Here is a 16,081-nt window from a genome sequence, read left to right as displayed (position 1 = left end):
GAACTTATGTTAAAACTGGAATTAGGTATCGTGGATCTTTCCTCATCAGAAAACAGATATTAATATACTGTATCCTGTAAGTAGGAATACTTTCACATAGTTAAATTTCCATGTTAGTAACTGAAATTACCTATTTTACTTTAAAAAATTATTTTATTTTGTAACTTCTTACTGAGTAATTGCTGCTCACTGCCAACTCTACATCTCATTCCCTGATACTCTTGATTGTTGCGGATCTTTCTGCTCTTGGCCCTGCAAGTCAGTAGAAAGCCAGCAAGAGAGAGACAGTTCTTGATCCAATATTTAGAAATGAGCCCAGGCAGGGCAAAGGCATATCAGTAAGGGAGCATTTTGGAAATGGTGACAATATCAGTTAGAACTGAAGATCAGAGGGAGCTTGGAGTGCATGTCCACATCACTGGTGACAGATTAGGTAATAACGTTGATAAGAAGGCGTACGGAATACTTATCTTTATTAACTGAGATATAGAGCACAAGTGCAAGGAGGGTATGCTGGAACTAAAAAATGGTGATTGTCATTCAATTGTGGCCTAATGTGCAGTTCTGGTCACCTCACTATAGGAAGAATACAATTGCATTAGAGGGTATAGAGAAGATTTACCACAATACTGGCTGGATTGGAGAGTCAGAAATATGAGGAAAAATTAGATTAGCTGAGGCAGTTTTCCTTGGATCAATAAAGGTTGAGAAGGGACTCAATAGAGGTGTACAAGATTATTAGATGCGTAGAGTAGCTAGGAAGATTATTTTTCCATTAGCAGAGGGGTCAAGACCAGAGGAAGCAGATTTAAGGAAAGATGTAGAAGGTTAAGAGGAAGATGGGAAGCTAGGGAGGAGATAGCAGAGCCATTGGCCTTGATTTTTATGTCGTCATTGTCTACGGGAATAGTGCCAGAAGACTGGGGGATAGCGAATGTGGTCCCCTTGTTCAAGAAGGGGAGTAGGGATAGCCCGAGTAACTATAGGCCAGTGAGTCTGACTTCTGTGGTGGGCAAAGTCTTAGAGAGAATTGTAAGGGATAAGATTTATGAACATCTGGATAGGAATAATGTGATCAAGGATAGTCAGCATGGTTTTGTGAAGGGCAGGTCGTGCCTCACAAACCTTATTGAGTTCTTTGAGAAGGTGACCAAGGAAGTGGACGAGGGTAAAGCAGTAGATGTGGTGTATATGGATTTTAGCAAGGCGTTCGATAAGGTACCCCATGGTAGGCTAATGCAAAAACTACGGAGGTATGACATTGAGGGTGCATTAGAGGTTTGGATTAGGAATTGGCTGGCTGGAAGGAGACAGAGGGTAGTAGTTGATGGACTAGGTTCATCTTGGAGTGCAGTTACTAGCGGTGTTCCACAAGGATCTGTTTTGGGACCATTGCTGTTTGTCACTTTTATAAATGACCTAGAGGAGGGGCTTGAAAGCTGGGTGAGCAAGTTTGCGGATGATACAAAAGTCGGTGGAGTTGTGGACAGCGAAGAAGGATGTGGCAGGTTACAGCGGGATATAGATAAATTGCAGAGCTGGGCAGAAAGGTGGCAAATGGAGTTCAATGTAGCTAAGTGTGAAGTCATTCACTTTGGTAGGAGTAACAAGAAGATGGATTACTGGGCTGATGGTAGGCTACTTGGTAGTGTGGATGAGCAGAGGGATCTTGGTGTCCATGTACACAGATCTCTGAAAGTTGCCACCCAGATAAATAGTGCTGTGAGGAAGGCATATTGTGTACTGGGCTTTATTGGTAGAGGAATTGAGTTCCGGAATCCTGAGGTCATGTTGCAGTTGTATAAGACTCTGGTGCGGCCTCATCTGGAGTATTGTGTGCAGTTTTGGTCGCCATACTATAGGAAGGACGTGGAGGCATTGGAGCGAGTGCAGAGGAGGTTTACCAGGATGTTGCCTGGGATGGTAGGAAGATCGTATGAGGAAAGGCTGAGGCACTTGGGGCTGTTCTCATTGGAGAAAAGAAGGTTTAGGGGAGATTTGATAGAGGTGTACAAGATGATTAGGGGTTTAGATAGGGTTGACAGTGAGAACCGTTTTCCGCTAATGGAGTCAGCTATTACTAGGGGACACAGCTTTAAATTAAGGGGTGGTAGGTACAGGACAGATGTTAGGGGTAGATTCTTTACTCAGCGGGTTGTGAGTTCATGGAATGCCCTGCCAGTAGCAGTGGTGGACTCTCCCTCTTTATGATCATTTAAGCGGGCATTGGATAAGCATAATGGAGGTTATTGGGCTAGTGTAGGTTAGGTAGGCTTTGGTTGGCGCAACATCGAGGGCCGAAGGGCCTGTACTGCGCTGTATTTTTCTATGTTCTATGTTCTATCTCAGCCAAAATCCAACCTGACCAATCTGTGCCTCATCAACAAAGTGATGGGAGGTTTGGTCCAAGGTAATGAGGTGACACTTGCTGAATAATAACCTGCTGATCATGCAAAATTTGGGTTCATTCAAGGCCACTCAGCTCCTGACTTTCATCACAGCTTAGTCCAAACATAAACAAAAGAATGACTAGTGGTGTTCCTCCCAGACCACTGCTGGGACCCCTGTTGTTTGTGGCATGTATATAAATGATTTGGTGGGAAATGTTGGTAGCCTGATTCATAAGTTTGTGATAAAACAAAGTTTGGGGGAACTGCAGATAGTGAGGTGGATTGCCAATGGATACATCAGGGTATAGGCTGGAGACTTAGGTGGAGAAATGGCAGATGGAGTTTAATGTGGCTGAATGCAAGATGATACACTTTGGAAGATCTTGTGCAGGAGGGAATTTTGCGTTAAATGGCTGAACTCTTAGCATCAGCATACAAAGGGATCTAGGCATATAGGTTCACAGTCCCCTGAAAGTAGCAACACGAATGGATAAAGTGGTTGTAAGAGCAAAACCCTGTGACTTGGGACAAAAACTCCGGGGACAGGTAGGATTCAGGCACATGGCAGTCTTTATTCTTATTCAAGTAACAACTGGTTAATGCAAGGAGAGGGTCAAAGACTTCCCTGAATCTGACCTCGATAATTTTTCGGAAGAGAAATCAATGACACATTCTGAATTTTGGTGAGTTACAACATCTTGTACATTTTGTGCTACAATAATCACATACAACCTGGTCAGTGTGTCCTTCCCTTATTCTACATATACAAACCCATGAAACACATAATCAATTATGGGCACTCATATGGACAGTCCCACATTCTCATGATCTCATGGTGTTTAACAGATATTGTAATCACCAGGCCTTGATCTTCCTATGCATCCTGTTAATTAGCATTCCAGAGTTACTAACTATACTCCTTTGGACATGTTCCAGACTTGTTTATCTCTAAGGGCTGCTTGAATTTTATTTTTCCACTGTATTCCATGTGCTAACTCTATCAAATTCTGTAATTTCTCATATTTTCCCACGATCCCAATTTTAATGTGTATGTATATATATATATATATAGCTGTCGGCTGTAAAATTTGCAATATTGATTTCTATTATAAAATTTTGCGAATAAATCTATTTTGTACAGGATTTTGTCAGGCATCGTTTTAGAGATAAGGAAAGTGTTTCCAGAGACTAATTAACTTTCACATCTATGTTTGAATGTATTCCCCTAATACTTCTGTTATATTTTGGTTGTATATGTGTATCCATAATTATGTTGAAATCTGTGATTTTCTGAAGAAGCTTTAACTAGAACCTATTTTTTGTTGTTGTGAATAACTTCAAAGAAACCACTGATTACTTCAAAATAACTTCAGCTGTTGTTTTCACAGCTGCATGATAAGTTAGGCTGATTGTCTCATTGACTGAGATTTACACCCCTTGTTCCAACTGATGCTGTTCACCTAATGGAACAACATACTTTCATTAATAAAGAGGTAATCAATCACTGGTCATGGTTTAATGAACTTGTATCTATCCTTAGGCATCTTATCGAAGCGACATAAATTTAAGGTGAAGGGTGGAAGGTATAGGGGGGATGTCAGGGGTAGGTTCTTTACCCAGAGAGTGGTGGGGGATGGAATGCACTGCCTGTGGGAGTGGCAGAGACAGAATCATTGGTGACCTTTAAGCGGCAATTGGATAGGTATATGGATAGGTGCTTAAGCTAGGACAAATGTTCGGCACAACATCGTGGGCCGAAGGGCCTGTTCTGCGCTGTATTGTTCTATAGTCTATGTATCTGGCTATTTGTGCAGGGCCTTCTATTCATCTTGAAGTAGCCTTGTTCAAAGGTATCATTTGTGTTTCACTTAAATGCTGGAGGTGTTTAGTTCTTTTTATCAGCCATTTTGTCCTTCAAATACGGGCAGCCCTTGGTAATCAAGGAGGCATATGGCATGCTTACCTTCATCAGTAGTGGCATAGAGAATAATAATTGGCAAGTCATGTTGCAGCTGTATCACGATTTAGTTGGGCCACATTTTGAATATTGTGTACAGTTCTCGTCTGCCACAACACAAAATGGATCTGTAGGCTTTGGAGATGGTGCAACAACAGCTTACCAGGATATTGCCTAGTTTGGAGGGTATTTGCCATGAGATTGGACAAACTTGGTTTGTTTTCTCTTGAATGTTCAAGGATGAGGGGCAACCTGAGACATGTTTACAAAATTGAGGCTTGAATAGAATGAATGTTTGGAGTCTTTGTCCCAATTTAGAAATGTCAGTGATTAGGGGGCATAGATTTAAGGTAAAATGGGTTACATTTAAAGGAGGTGAGAGGCAGGTCCTTTTATACAGAGGTTGGTAAGTGCCTGGAATGCACTGCCAGAGGAGCTGGTGAAGGTAGGTGCAATAGCAATGTTAAAAAGGCATCATGGCAGACATGTAACTAGGCAGTGAGTAGAGGAATGCTGACAGCATAGAGGAAGGTTTTCAGTTTAGAAAGGCATAATGTATCAGCACAGTTTTGGTGGGCTGAATGGCCTATTCCTGTGCTGTGCTGCTCTTTGTTATTTGACTCCTGGCTCAGAGGTAGGGCCACTGCCTCTGCACCACGTGAGGCAAACCTCAAAAAAGGGTAGACTTGACCAGCTTAGCACTGTGGTGTTTATGGCTTGAGCAAGCTACATGCTTCATTAAAATTTAGGTCAGGATTTGTCCTTTCAATGTTCTGTGTTGTCCTTTTGTTTAATTCATTCACAGGATATGCATGTGCTAGCCATCCTAACCCATTCCTAATAGCCCAGCGGGCAGTTAAGAGTCAACCATATTGCTGTGGGTCTGAAGTTACATGTAGGCCAGACCAGATAAAGCTTCCAGATCCCCGAAGAGCATTCATGAATAAGATGGGTTCTTAATAATAATTGACAGTGGTTGTTTGATCACCATTAGACAAGCTTTTTTTAATTCCAGATTTTATTAAATTCAAATTTCACCATCTGTCATGGAGGGATTTGTTCATACCCCTTATGATCTTTTAAATCTCTATAAGATCACCCATCAGCCTCTGACACTCCAGGGAAACCATACCAACTTATCCAGCCTCTCCCTGTAGTTTAAACTCTCCAACTCCCGCAACATCCTTTATAAATCATTTCTGCATCCTTTCAAGTTTAACAACATCTTTCCTGTAGCAGGGGAACCAGAATTGCATGCAGTATTCCAAAAGTGGCCTAACCAACATCCTGTACACCCTCAACATGACTTCCTGACTCCTGTACTTAATGCACTGACCAATAAAGGCAAGTGTACCAAACAACACCTCCACTACCTTGTCTACCTGTCACTCTGCCTGCACTCCAAGATCTTTGTTCAGTAACACTCCCCAAGACTATAAGATAAAGTGTACAAGTCCTGCCCCGATTTGTCTTACCAAAATGCAACACCTCACAGTTATCTAAATTAAATTCCACAGCCTATCAGCCCAACTGATCAAGGTTCTGTTGAGCTTGTGGGTAACCACCTTCACTGTCTACAACACGGCCAATTTTGGTGTCATCTGCAAACTTACTAACCATACCTCCTATGTTCACATCTAAGTAATTTACATAAATGACAAAAAGCAGTGGACCCAGCACTGATCCTTGTGACACACAACTGGGCAGAGGCCTCTGCAAAAACACTCCACCATGACCATCTCCTCTCACCCATACCCCCCCCCCCCCGCACCCCCCCCCCCCCCCAAAAATCTAAAATTAATGATGTTCTGCAACCTGTTTATTGTGTAACCAAAATACTGTTCAGTATAGTATAATAGTTGTATTTGCTGAAGTGTGTAATAAAAATAATCTTTTCTGCATGATGTCAGCTTTTGATACCCCAGATGATTTTGGGTATTCTCCATATTAGCAACAATTATTCTAGTCTCTGAGCTATTGGCTGAATTTTGCTGACTATATGTAATATGATATGAAATGTGCATTATGTAAAGCCAGACTCTGCAATTACGTCCTTGTCATTTTGCTGATCGAAATAGTGAAATATTAGAATTTTTGTCAATACTGCAAAATGTTCCCACAGGAAGAAGGGGTTCAACGTGGGAGAGATGAAGAAGAGAAACGCAAAGAGATCACTTCTCACTTCCAGGTCACTCTAAATGATATCCAGACGCAAATGGAACAACATAATGAAAGGAATTCCAAACTGCGCCAGGAGAACATGGAACTGGCAGAGAAACTGAAGAAACTGATAGAACAGTATGAGTTGAGAGAGGAGGTAAGAAAAATAAACAGCTAAAATTATAATGCTTAATAGAACAAGTGCAAATACTGGACTGAACTTATCATTAACCTTATGTAAAATTTGACCCCTGACCAAAAATTCCTTAGCTTTTCATTAAACTCATGCTTGTTTTGGGAGTTGGGTCAGTGGGAGCAGTCTCGTGATTCTTTTCACATCTGCTGTTTTCTCAATCAGAAGTAGGCAACCTGGAATAGCAGTTCTCTGCTGAATTCAGAACCATGGCTAGCAATTACTGAAACTGTCACTCGTGTCAGTTCCCTAGAAATGCAGGGTTTTCAATCCCTCACAATGTTATCCATGTATATGTTGAGCACTTTTCATCTTGAAATTTTGTCTTAAACTCTTACGCAAGTACAAATGGTAAAATGTAAAGTGACCATCAGTCTTTACTTGTATCTGCTCAGAAGATATCATTTTGACTTGCTGCATAATAATAGATGATAAAGGCATGAGCTGCATATTACCTAACTATTACTGGTGGTTATCACACATTGCCTTGTGCATTATCTGTTCCCTTCCTGGTTTAAAAATTTAAGCATTGAATACAAAGAAACCATTTTTCATTCTTTACTGTTTCCAGGCTGTAGGATCTAGTTAGTCCACTCCCTTATGCCCTGTAAACTGTAAAGTTAGATTGTTTTGTCTTCAAATTGCTTGATGAAAACCAGCAAATAAGAGGATAAAGAACTTTTGTTGGAATGGTTACCAATTTTCATGGCAGTTGTCTGCATGTTATGCAAATGTTTCTTAGCTAGGTTTACCTCCTTCATTTTGTATAACTATATGTAGAGTTGAAAATCAAGTTTTACACAAGATGGCACAACTTGTGTCAACACAATTAGATTGCCAGCTTGAGTTGGAAGTACTCCAGGACGTGTCAGTGGAAATAAGAAGTGGATGGAGATTGAGGTCACTGCACTGGAGAGTGAAGTGGGACGATATAGACGAGGTAGGCCCAGAGGTGAAAGATGGCACCTGAGGATCAGCGACTTCATCATTGATTGGGTCTGGGGCTGGCAGTGACAGGAAGGCATCACAGCAGCATTGAAATGGGCACATTGTTCCTCAGTGTGTCTGGTGGAGGTGAATTGGCCCAGTTGGCTCAGACCTCAAACATAAATGGGCTTCTCATTAAGTTACATCTTTTTTGTTTTTCCTCTTATTCTTAAACTATAAAAATGGTGCCATGTTTTGGTGAAGAATGAAAGAATTTCATTCTATTTGTAACTCAGCACCGTGGAGTTCGTAATTTGAATGTCATCCAGTAAGTTTAGGCAATAGGATCCCCCCAATCGATTAACAAACTACCAAGATTGTCTCTTTAAATTCATTCACAATCTGCAGGCATTCAAGATGCAGCCTGCAATATCAGCTAAAAATGCAATATATAGGGGAAAGCATGAGTGTTTTGCCATTTCAGCGAAGGAGCCTACAACCCAAGCCACCTCCAGTTAAAATAATGACAGCTTTGCAATTCCAGCATTGATGTTCAACCTGAAGTCAAAATCAGATTGCTGATCAGTTGTGAAGCTTAACCTCACCAACCATCACTTGTGTGGTGTTCCTTCCAATCTCCACAATCACCACTTGTACCTGAAATGTTTCCATGTCTATGAGCAGCACGTGTCTGAGTGCCAAATGCAGCTTTTTGATGAAGCAGTGATGTTCTTCTTTCAATCTGGTCTCCTAGACTTGTTGTTCAAGTGTCATATTTACTACACTGGGGAGACCAAACACAGACTGGGTTTCCACTTTGTGGGAAATCTCGTCAGTTCTCTAAGTATGACCCCAATCTTTTGGTAGATTGCCATTGCAGTGCATGAGCTTGCTAACGTTTCTGTCCTAGGCCTGCTGCAGTGTTTCAGGGGAGCCCAATACAAGCTGGAGGAACAGCATCTAAATATTTGCTTAGACACTGTGCAGCCTTCAACATTTAGTTCCTCAAATTGAGATTGTGAACTCTGTATGCTGTTTCAATATCCCTCCCCCACCCTAACTCCCCAAAGTGTCAGTATTTTCTTTTAATGATTTTGCTTTTAATCAGAGTTGACCTTTATTCTGTTATTAACACACCTCGTGGACCAGCGTTGCTTCTAACTTTCTTACCAGCTGAGCAGACCTCCGAGACCCCTGTGCCCTGGTGACTTCTAGAACTGGAAGTCAATGCTGCTATCAATGTGTCAATGCCAATTACCATGTGCATAATACTGGAGAGATTTGAGGGAACATTGCCCTGGTCTAATGCTTTGTCTGTTTTCATGATCACCTCTTTTGTACCACTTGCTGCTCCTCCTTCAACATCATAGAACCACCACAATTCCATTTTGCTTCAATTCTGAAGAATCATATTGGATTCTCTGTTTCTCTGCCAGATCTGTTAAGCTTCTGTTTCACGTAAGCTTCCAGGCAGAACAAATGAGGGTACTGTACAAGACCAATAAGCCAACATATAACAACAGTAGTTTTCTAATTTTATCTGGGAATTGGAAAAACAAGCACCTAAAATCCAAAGAAAGTACTCAAATATAGCAATGTTTGCTCAAATGAACTATACTGATGTAGCACTGGTTTGCAATAGTATTCATGGAGCGACCAACCAGTCACAGTAGTAACATGGAAATGACATACGATTGCATTAGCATATTTGGGAACTCATCAGTTGATTTCACATCGTTATGGCTTCAATGTTTGACCAAAGTATCTGTTCACAGCATATTGACAAAGTATTTAAGCACAAAGACCTGCAGCAGCAACTCATTGACGCCAAACTCCAGCAAGCACAGGAACTGCTGAAAGATGCAGAGGAGAGGCACCAGAAAGAAAAAGAATATGTGAGTTGTTAAATTTAGTCATCTTTTGGTATTTAAGAAGTTCCGGAAGGAACATGTGGGAAGAGTAGAACCAAATGAGAATAATCCCACAATATTGAACAACAGCAGAGTTTCATTGAAGGCTGTAAAAGTTGTCAGCTTCCATGAAAAATATGGTTAATGGTCAGTCAAATTAGATGCTATTTCAGATAGGAGAGCAGAAGCCTAATTGGAGATGTTCAAGATCAGTGTTCAGGAAGTGGGTTGAAGGAGATGAAGTTATTTGCCCTACCAAGGAACCTTGATTAATGCTTTGTTTCAGGAGAGGAAGGAAAGGCCAATAGTGTTTCTTCTCCAACTAGTTTTGAAGATAATATATTTCATTTGTACTCCAGTTTGCAGACCCAGGACATGAGGGAGGGAAAATGGGAAAAGTGTCAAATAGAAAAAACAGAATTTGAAAAAGGGTTTAGTTTGGACCAAGCATCACAAGTTCATATAGATAGATATTCATTTCAATTTATCCTTTTATCTTCAATTGCAGTTGTTAAAGGAGACAGTGGAGAGCCAAAGGATGTGTGAGCTCATGAAACAGCAGGAAGTTCATCTGAAACAGCAGGTATGGTCCTTGTTGAGTATTTTTTGACATGACTAAAGGTGTTTTTAACACAATTAGTAGACAGAAAAGCTAAAGAGAGTACAGTAAACTCTTTCATTGTATAAATGAGTAAATGTGGTGTGGATGATGAAAATTGGCAAGAGTAGAACAATGGTCACATGCGCAATTCCCAAAAATGTACCTTGATCTATTAAATTGATGATTATGAAGGGTTAAGAACTCTATGCACTATGTGCATCAAATGCTGAACTGCTTGTCCAGTTAAGGTAGTATTGAAGGAAAAATAACACCACAATGCATTTGGATGATATTTAGTTAAGTTAGATGGTTAATTAATGCAAAGGACTCGGAAAGTACCTTGACATTTGCTTTGCTATTTTGAATGCACAACAAGTGGAAGCGTTTAATGAAGTTTCAATATCTTGGTGACATTATTTTATGATGAGAGGTTTAAAATTTCACAAATTTTATGGTGCAAAAGAGACCATTCAGCCCATCTTATCTGCACCAGATCTTCAAATGAACATCATTATTTAATATCGATCTCCTGCGTTAACCACACATCCTTGCACATGGTTTCTATAAAATGCAATGGCAAATTCTTCCCTGTCAACCCTGCAAAGTTCTCCTTAACCTGGGCTAATGGTAAAATTGTGAGAGTTTTCTCAGATTAGTCAAGCAACAGCTTGACATTATTCATAAGGCATGATTCTCAGAGTATATCAATGTCCCAGATGCAATTTCACTGTCCCACCAGCCGGACCTATCCAGCAGAGATGGGGGCACAGTAGGATGGAGTTGCCCTTGGGAGTCCTCAACATTTATTTTGGACCCCATGATGTCTTCTGGCATCAGTTCAAATGTGGGCCAGGAAGCCCCTTGCTGATTACCACGTATTACACCCCATCAGCTGATGATTCTGCTCTTATGTTGAATACCACATGGAGGAGGCACTTAAGGTGCCAGACATGCAAAATATCTGTGCTTGGGGGCTTTCCATGCCTACCAACAGAAGTTACTGGGTAGCAGTGCTACTGATCGAGCTGGCCAAGTCCCAAAGTGCGTTGCTGTTAGATTAGGTCTGAGAGAGGTGGTGAGGGAACCAAAAAGAGGGAAAAGCATACTTGTCCTCATCCTTGACAATCTGCCTGCCCGAGACGTTGAGTACGACAAGCAAGTTATGCTGCAGCTTTATAGAACTTGTGTTAGGTCACACTTGGAATATTGTATACAATTCTGGTCACCACACTACTAGAAAGATGTGGATGCTTTGGAGAAGGTACAAAAAACAGTTTACCAGAATGTTGTCTGGTATGAGGGATTTTTGCTATGAAGAAAGTTTGACTTAACTGGATTTGTTTTCACTGGAGTGCAGGAGGTTCAGGGGCAACTGATGTAGGTTTATAAGATTGTGAATAGCATGGATAGAGTGGAAAGTATGGGGCTTTTTCCCCAATGCGGAGAGGTCAATTACTAGTGGATACAGGTCCAAGGTGCTGGGAGGGAAGTTTTAAAAAAGATGTGTGATGCATATTTTTCACACAGTGTGGTGAGTGTCTGGAATGCGCTGACAGAGGTGATGGTGGAAGCAGACACAGTAGCAGCATTTAATAAGCACTTGGAAAAATACATGAATAGGAAGGCAATAAAGGGATACGGATCCTGTAAGTGGGTCATAAGACATAGAACTTTACAGTGCAGTACAGGCCCTTCAGCCCTCAAAGTTGCATCGACCTGTGAAATCAATCTGAAGCCCATCTATCCTACACTCTTCCATTTTCATCCATATGTTTATCCAATGCCCATTTAAATGCCCTTAAAGTTGGCGAGTCTATGAATGTTGCAGGCAATGTCCCTACTATTCTGAGTAAAGAAACTACCTCTGACATCTGTCCTATATCCATCACCACTCAATTTAAAGCTATGCTCTTTATGCTAGCCATCACCACCTGAGGAAAAAGGCTCTCACTGTCCACACTATCTAACCCTCTGATTATCTTATATGTCTCAATTAAGTCACTTCTCAACTTTCTCTCTAACGAAAGTAGCCTCAAGTCCCTCAGCCTTTCTTCATAAGACCTTCCCTCCATAGCACACAACATCCTAGTAAATCTCCTCTGAACCCTTTCCAAACTTTCCACATCCTTCCTATAATGCGGTGACCAGAGCTGTACATGATACTCCAAGTGCGACTGCACCAGAGTTTTGTACAGCTGCTGCATGACCTTGTGGCTCTGAAACTCAATCCCTCTGCCAATAAAAGCTAATGCACCATATGCTGCCTTCACAATCCTATCAACCTAGGTGGCAACTTTGTACTTGGACACAGAGATCTCGCTGCTCAACTACACTACCAAGAGTCTTGCCATTAGCTCAGTAGTCTTTATTCCTGTTGCTTCTTCCAGAGTGAATCGCCTCTCAGTTTCCACATTAAACTCCATTTGCCACCTCTCAGCCCAGCTCTGCAACCTGCATATGTTCTTCTGTAACCTGCAACATCCTTCGGCACTGCCAACAACTCCACCGAACTTAGTGTCATCCACAAATTTACTAACCCATCCTTCTATGCCCTTATCTAGGTCATTTATAAAAAGGACAAACATAAGTGGCACCAAAACAGATCCTTGCAATGCACTACTAGTAACTGAACTCCAAGATGAACATTTCCCATCAACCACCACCCTCTGTCATCTTTCAGCTAGCCAATTTCTGATTCAAACCACTAAATCACCCTCAATCCCATGCCTCCGTATTTTGTGCAGTAGCCTATTTGTGGGGAATCTCCTCAAACATCTTACTGAAATCCATACACACCACATTAACTGCTTTACCCTCATCCACCTGTTTGGTCACCTTTCAAACCACTCAAAGTTTGAGACACAACCTACCCTTCACAAAACTGTTGACTATCCCTAATCAACTTATTCCTTTCTAGATGATGAAAAATCCTATCTCTTATAACCTTTACCAAGGCTTTACCTGCAACTGAAGTACAGTTCACTGGTGTATAATTACCAGGGCTGTCTCTACTCCCCTTCTTGAACAAGGGGATGACATTTACTCTCCTCCAGTCTTCTGGCACTATTCCTGCAGACATTGACAGCATAAAGATCAAAGTCAAAAGCTCTGAAATCTTCTCCCTCGCTTCTCAGAGAATCCTAGGATAAATTCCATCCGACCCAGGAGACTTATCTATTTTCACACTTGGCAGAATTGCTAACACCACCTCCTTGTGAACCTCAATCCCATCTATTGTAGTAGCCTGTTTCTGTGTTCTTCTCGACAACATTCTTTTTCCATTGTGAATACTGACAAAAATATTCATTTAGCACTTCTCCTATCCCCTTGGACTTCACGCACAGCTTCCCACTACTACCCTTGATAGGTATAAGACTGGTACTGTTTCTCGATGATTGTACGACAAAGCACAGTACAGGAACAGGCCCTTCAAATCACGAAGCCTGCACTGATGTTTGATGCCTTTTCTCAACTGGAAAACCCTTTTTTGCCTGTACACTATTTGCTTCCCTCTATTCTCTGCCTAATCATAGACCTGTCAAGATGCCTCAAAGTTGTTTTTGTGTTGTCTCCTGGTTCTCCCGCATTCTCCAGGCACCTGCACCCTCTGAGTAAAAAAGCAATTGCCTCTTGCATCTCCTTTTTTAACTTAGCTCCTTTACCTTAATTATGTTCATTAGTAAGTAATATTTCTAACCACAGCCCATACTATTCAGTAGACAAGTCCTCAAGTGTCCTCTCTGCCTTGACTTAGTAACATACTAGGTATGTTACTGTCCTTGACTTAGCAAGTTTTGAGAAGATTTATAGCTCTGGTTGAGATCTGAATGTAGGTTTGCTCGCTGAGCTGGAAGGTTCATTTCCAGATGTTTCATCACCCTACCAGCAAACCTACACCCAGAACTGTCCTTGACTAACAACATTGCCTTCCCCTCCTTTATCATCATCTCTGTTCTTAGTGAAGCATCTAAATCCCGGAACCCTCAACAACCATTCCTGTCCCTGTTCTATCCATGTCTCCGAAATGGCCACAATATCGAAGACCCAGGTACCAACCCATGCTGCATGTTCACCCACCTTATTCCATATGCTCCTGCCGTTGAAATAGACACACTTCAAACCACGTTCCTGCCTGCCAGTGAACTCTTGCAATCGTGAAACCATATTTCTAACCTCACTGCTTTCAACCTCCAGGACACTGGAACTACAATTTAGGTTCCCATTCCCCTGCTGAAATAGTTTAAACCCTCCTGAATAGCATGAGCAAGTGAAGACAGTTTTGTTATGGAAGGGCAAAATGTGTCAATGTAGGTTTGGAGGGCTGAAGAGTCGGTACCTGTGCTGTATTGTTCTTTGTTCTTAACGATAGTCGGCACAGTTTTGTGAAGGATAGGTCGTGCCTCACAAACTTTGAGTTCTTTGAGAAGGTGACCAAGCAGGTAGATGAGGATAAAGCAGTTGATGTGGTGTATATGGGTTTCAGTAAGGTGTTTGATAAGGTTCCCCAGGATAGGCTATAGGACAAAGTATGGAGACATGGGATTGAGGGTGATTTAGTGGTTTGGATCAGAAATTGGCTAGCTGAAAGAAGACAAAGGGTGGTGATTGATGGGAAATGTTCATCCTGGAGTTCAGTTATTAGTGGTATATCACAAGGATCTGTTTTGGGTTCACTGCTGTTTGTCACTTACTTATAAATGACCTGGATGAGGGCATAGAAGGATTGGTTAGTAAATTTGTGGATGACACTAAGGTCGGTGAAATAGGTGGCAGTGCCAAAGGATGTTGCAGGTTACAGAGGGACATAAGTAAGTGGCAGAGCTGGGCTGAGAGGTGGCAAATGGAAAAGCGTGAGGTGATTCATTTTGGAAGGAGCAACAGGAATAGAGAGTACTGGGCTAATGGTAAGATTCTTGGCAGTTTGGATGAGCAGAGAGATCTTGGTGTCCATCTATACGATCCCTGAAAGTTGCCACCCAGGTTGGCAGGGTTGTTAAGGCAGCAATATGGTGTGTTAGCTTTTATTGGAAGAGGGATTGAGCTTCGGTGCCAGGAGGTCATGCTGCAGCTGTACAAAACTCTGGTGTGGTCGCACTTGGAGTATTGTGTACAGTTCTGGTCACTGCATTATAGGAAGGGTTTGGAAAGGGTTCAGAGGAGATTTATTTGAATGTTGCGTGGTAGGAGGGAAGGTCTTATGAGGAAAGAGTGAAGGACTTGAAGCTGGTTTCATTAGAGAGGAGGTGATTGAGAGGTGACTTAACTGAGACATCGAAGATAGTCAGTGTGTTTAGATGGAGTGGACAGTAAGTGCCTTTTTCCTTAGATGGTGATGGCTAGCACGAAGGGACATAGCTTTAAACTGAGGGGTGATAGATGTCGGAGGTAGTTTCTTTATTCAGAATAGTAGGGGCGTGGAACACCCTGCCTGCAGCAGTTGTAGATTCGCCAACTTTAAGGGCATTTAAATGGTCACTGGATAAACATATGGATGAAAATGGAGTAGTGTAGAATAGATTGGTTTCACAGGTCGGTGCAACAAGGTTCTATATTGCGCTGTAGCGTTCTATGTTCTATCTTCAGCTGTTTCATCAATTACTTTCCCTCCATCGTGAAAGTCACAAGTCGGAGTGTTCACCATTCAGCACCGTTTATTATTCCTCATGGTTCCGAAACAGTTCATGCCCGAATTCAGCAAGACCTGAACAATTTCGAAGTTTTGACTAAAAATAAGACAATAAGCCAGAGGAGCAGAAATCAGGCCATTCAGCCCATCGAGTTTGCTCCGCTATTCAATCATAGCTGATATTTTTTCAACACCATTCTCCCGCTTTCTCCCCATAACCCTTGATCCCCTTGATACTCAAGAACCTATCTATCTCAGTCTTAAATATATTTAATGACCTGGCTCCTCAGCCTTCTGTGGCAATGAATTTCATAGAT

At 41.6% G+C, this 16,081-nt stretch overlaps 1 protein-coding gene across 1 annotated transcript in view; it reads left to right on the top strand.

The window, feature by feature from the left end:
• Nucleotides 1-16,081, top strand: part of LOC132829773 (alpha-taxilin-like) — a 101,234-nt gene that overhangs the window by 65,567 nt on the left and 19,586 nt on the right. The window contains exons 5-7 of the mRNA XM_060847126.1: nt 6,470-6,664; nt 9,403-9,522; nt 10,046-10,120. Coding sequence (XP_060703109.1) covers nt 6,470-6,664; nt 9,403-9,522; nt 10,046-10,120 — 390 coding nt within the window. The remainder of the gene's footprint in view (nt 1-6,469; nt 6,665-9,402; nt 9,523-10,045; nt 10,121-16,081) is intronic.

This window comes from Hemiscyllium ocellatum, chromosome 30 (genome assembly GCF_020745735.1).
Source record: "Hemiscyllium ocellatum isolate sHemOce1 chromosome 30, sHemOce1.pat.X.cur, whole genome shotgun sequence".
In the NCBI taxonomy this organism is placed as follows: Eukaryota; Metazoa; Chordata; class Chondrichthyes; order Orectolobiformes; family Hemiscylliidae; genus Hemiscyllium; species Hemiscyllium ocellatum.
This window is presented reverse-complemented; position numbering and strand designations above follow the sequence as displayed.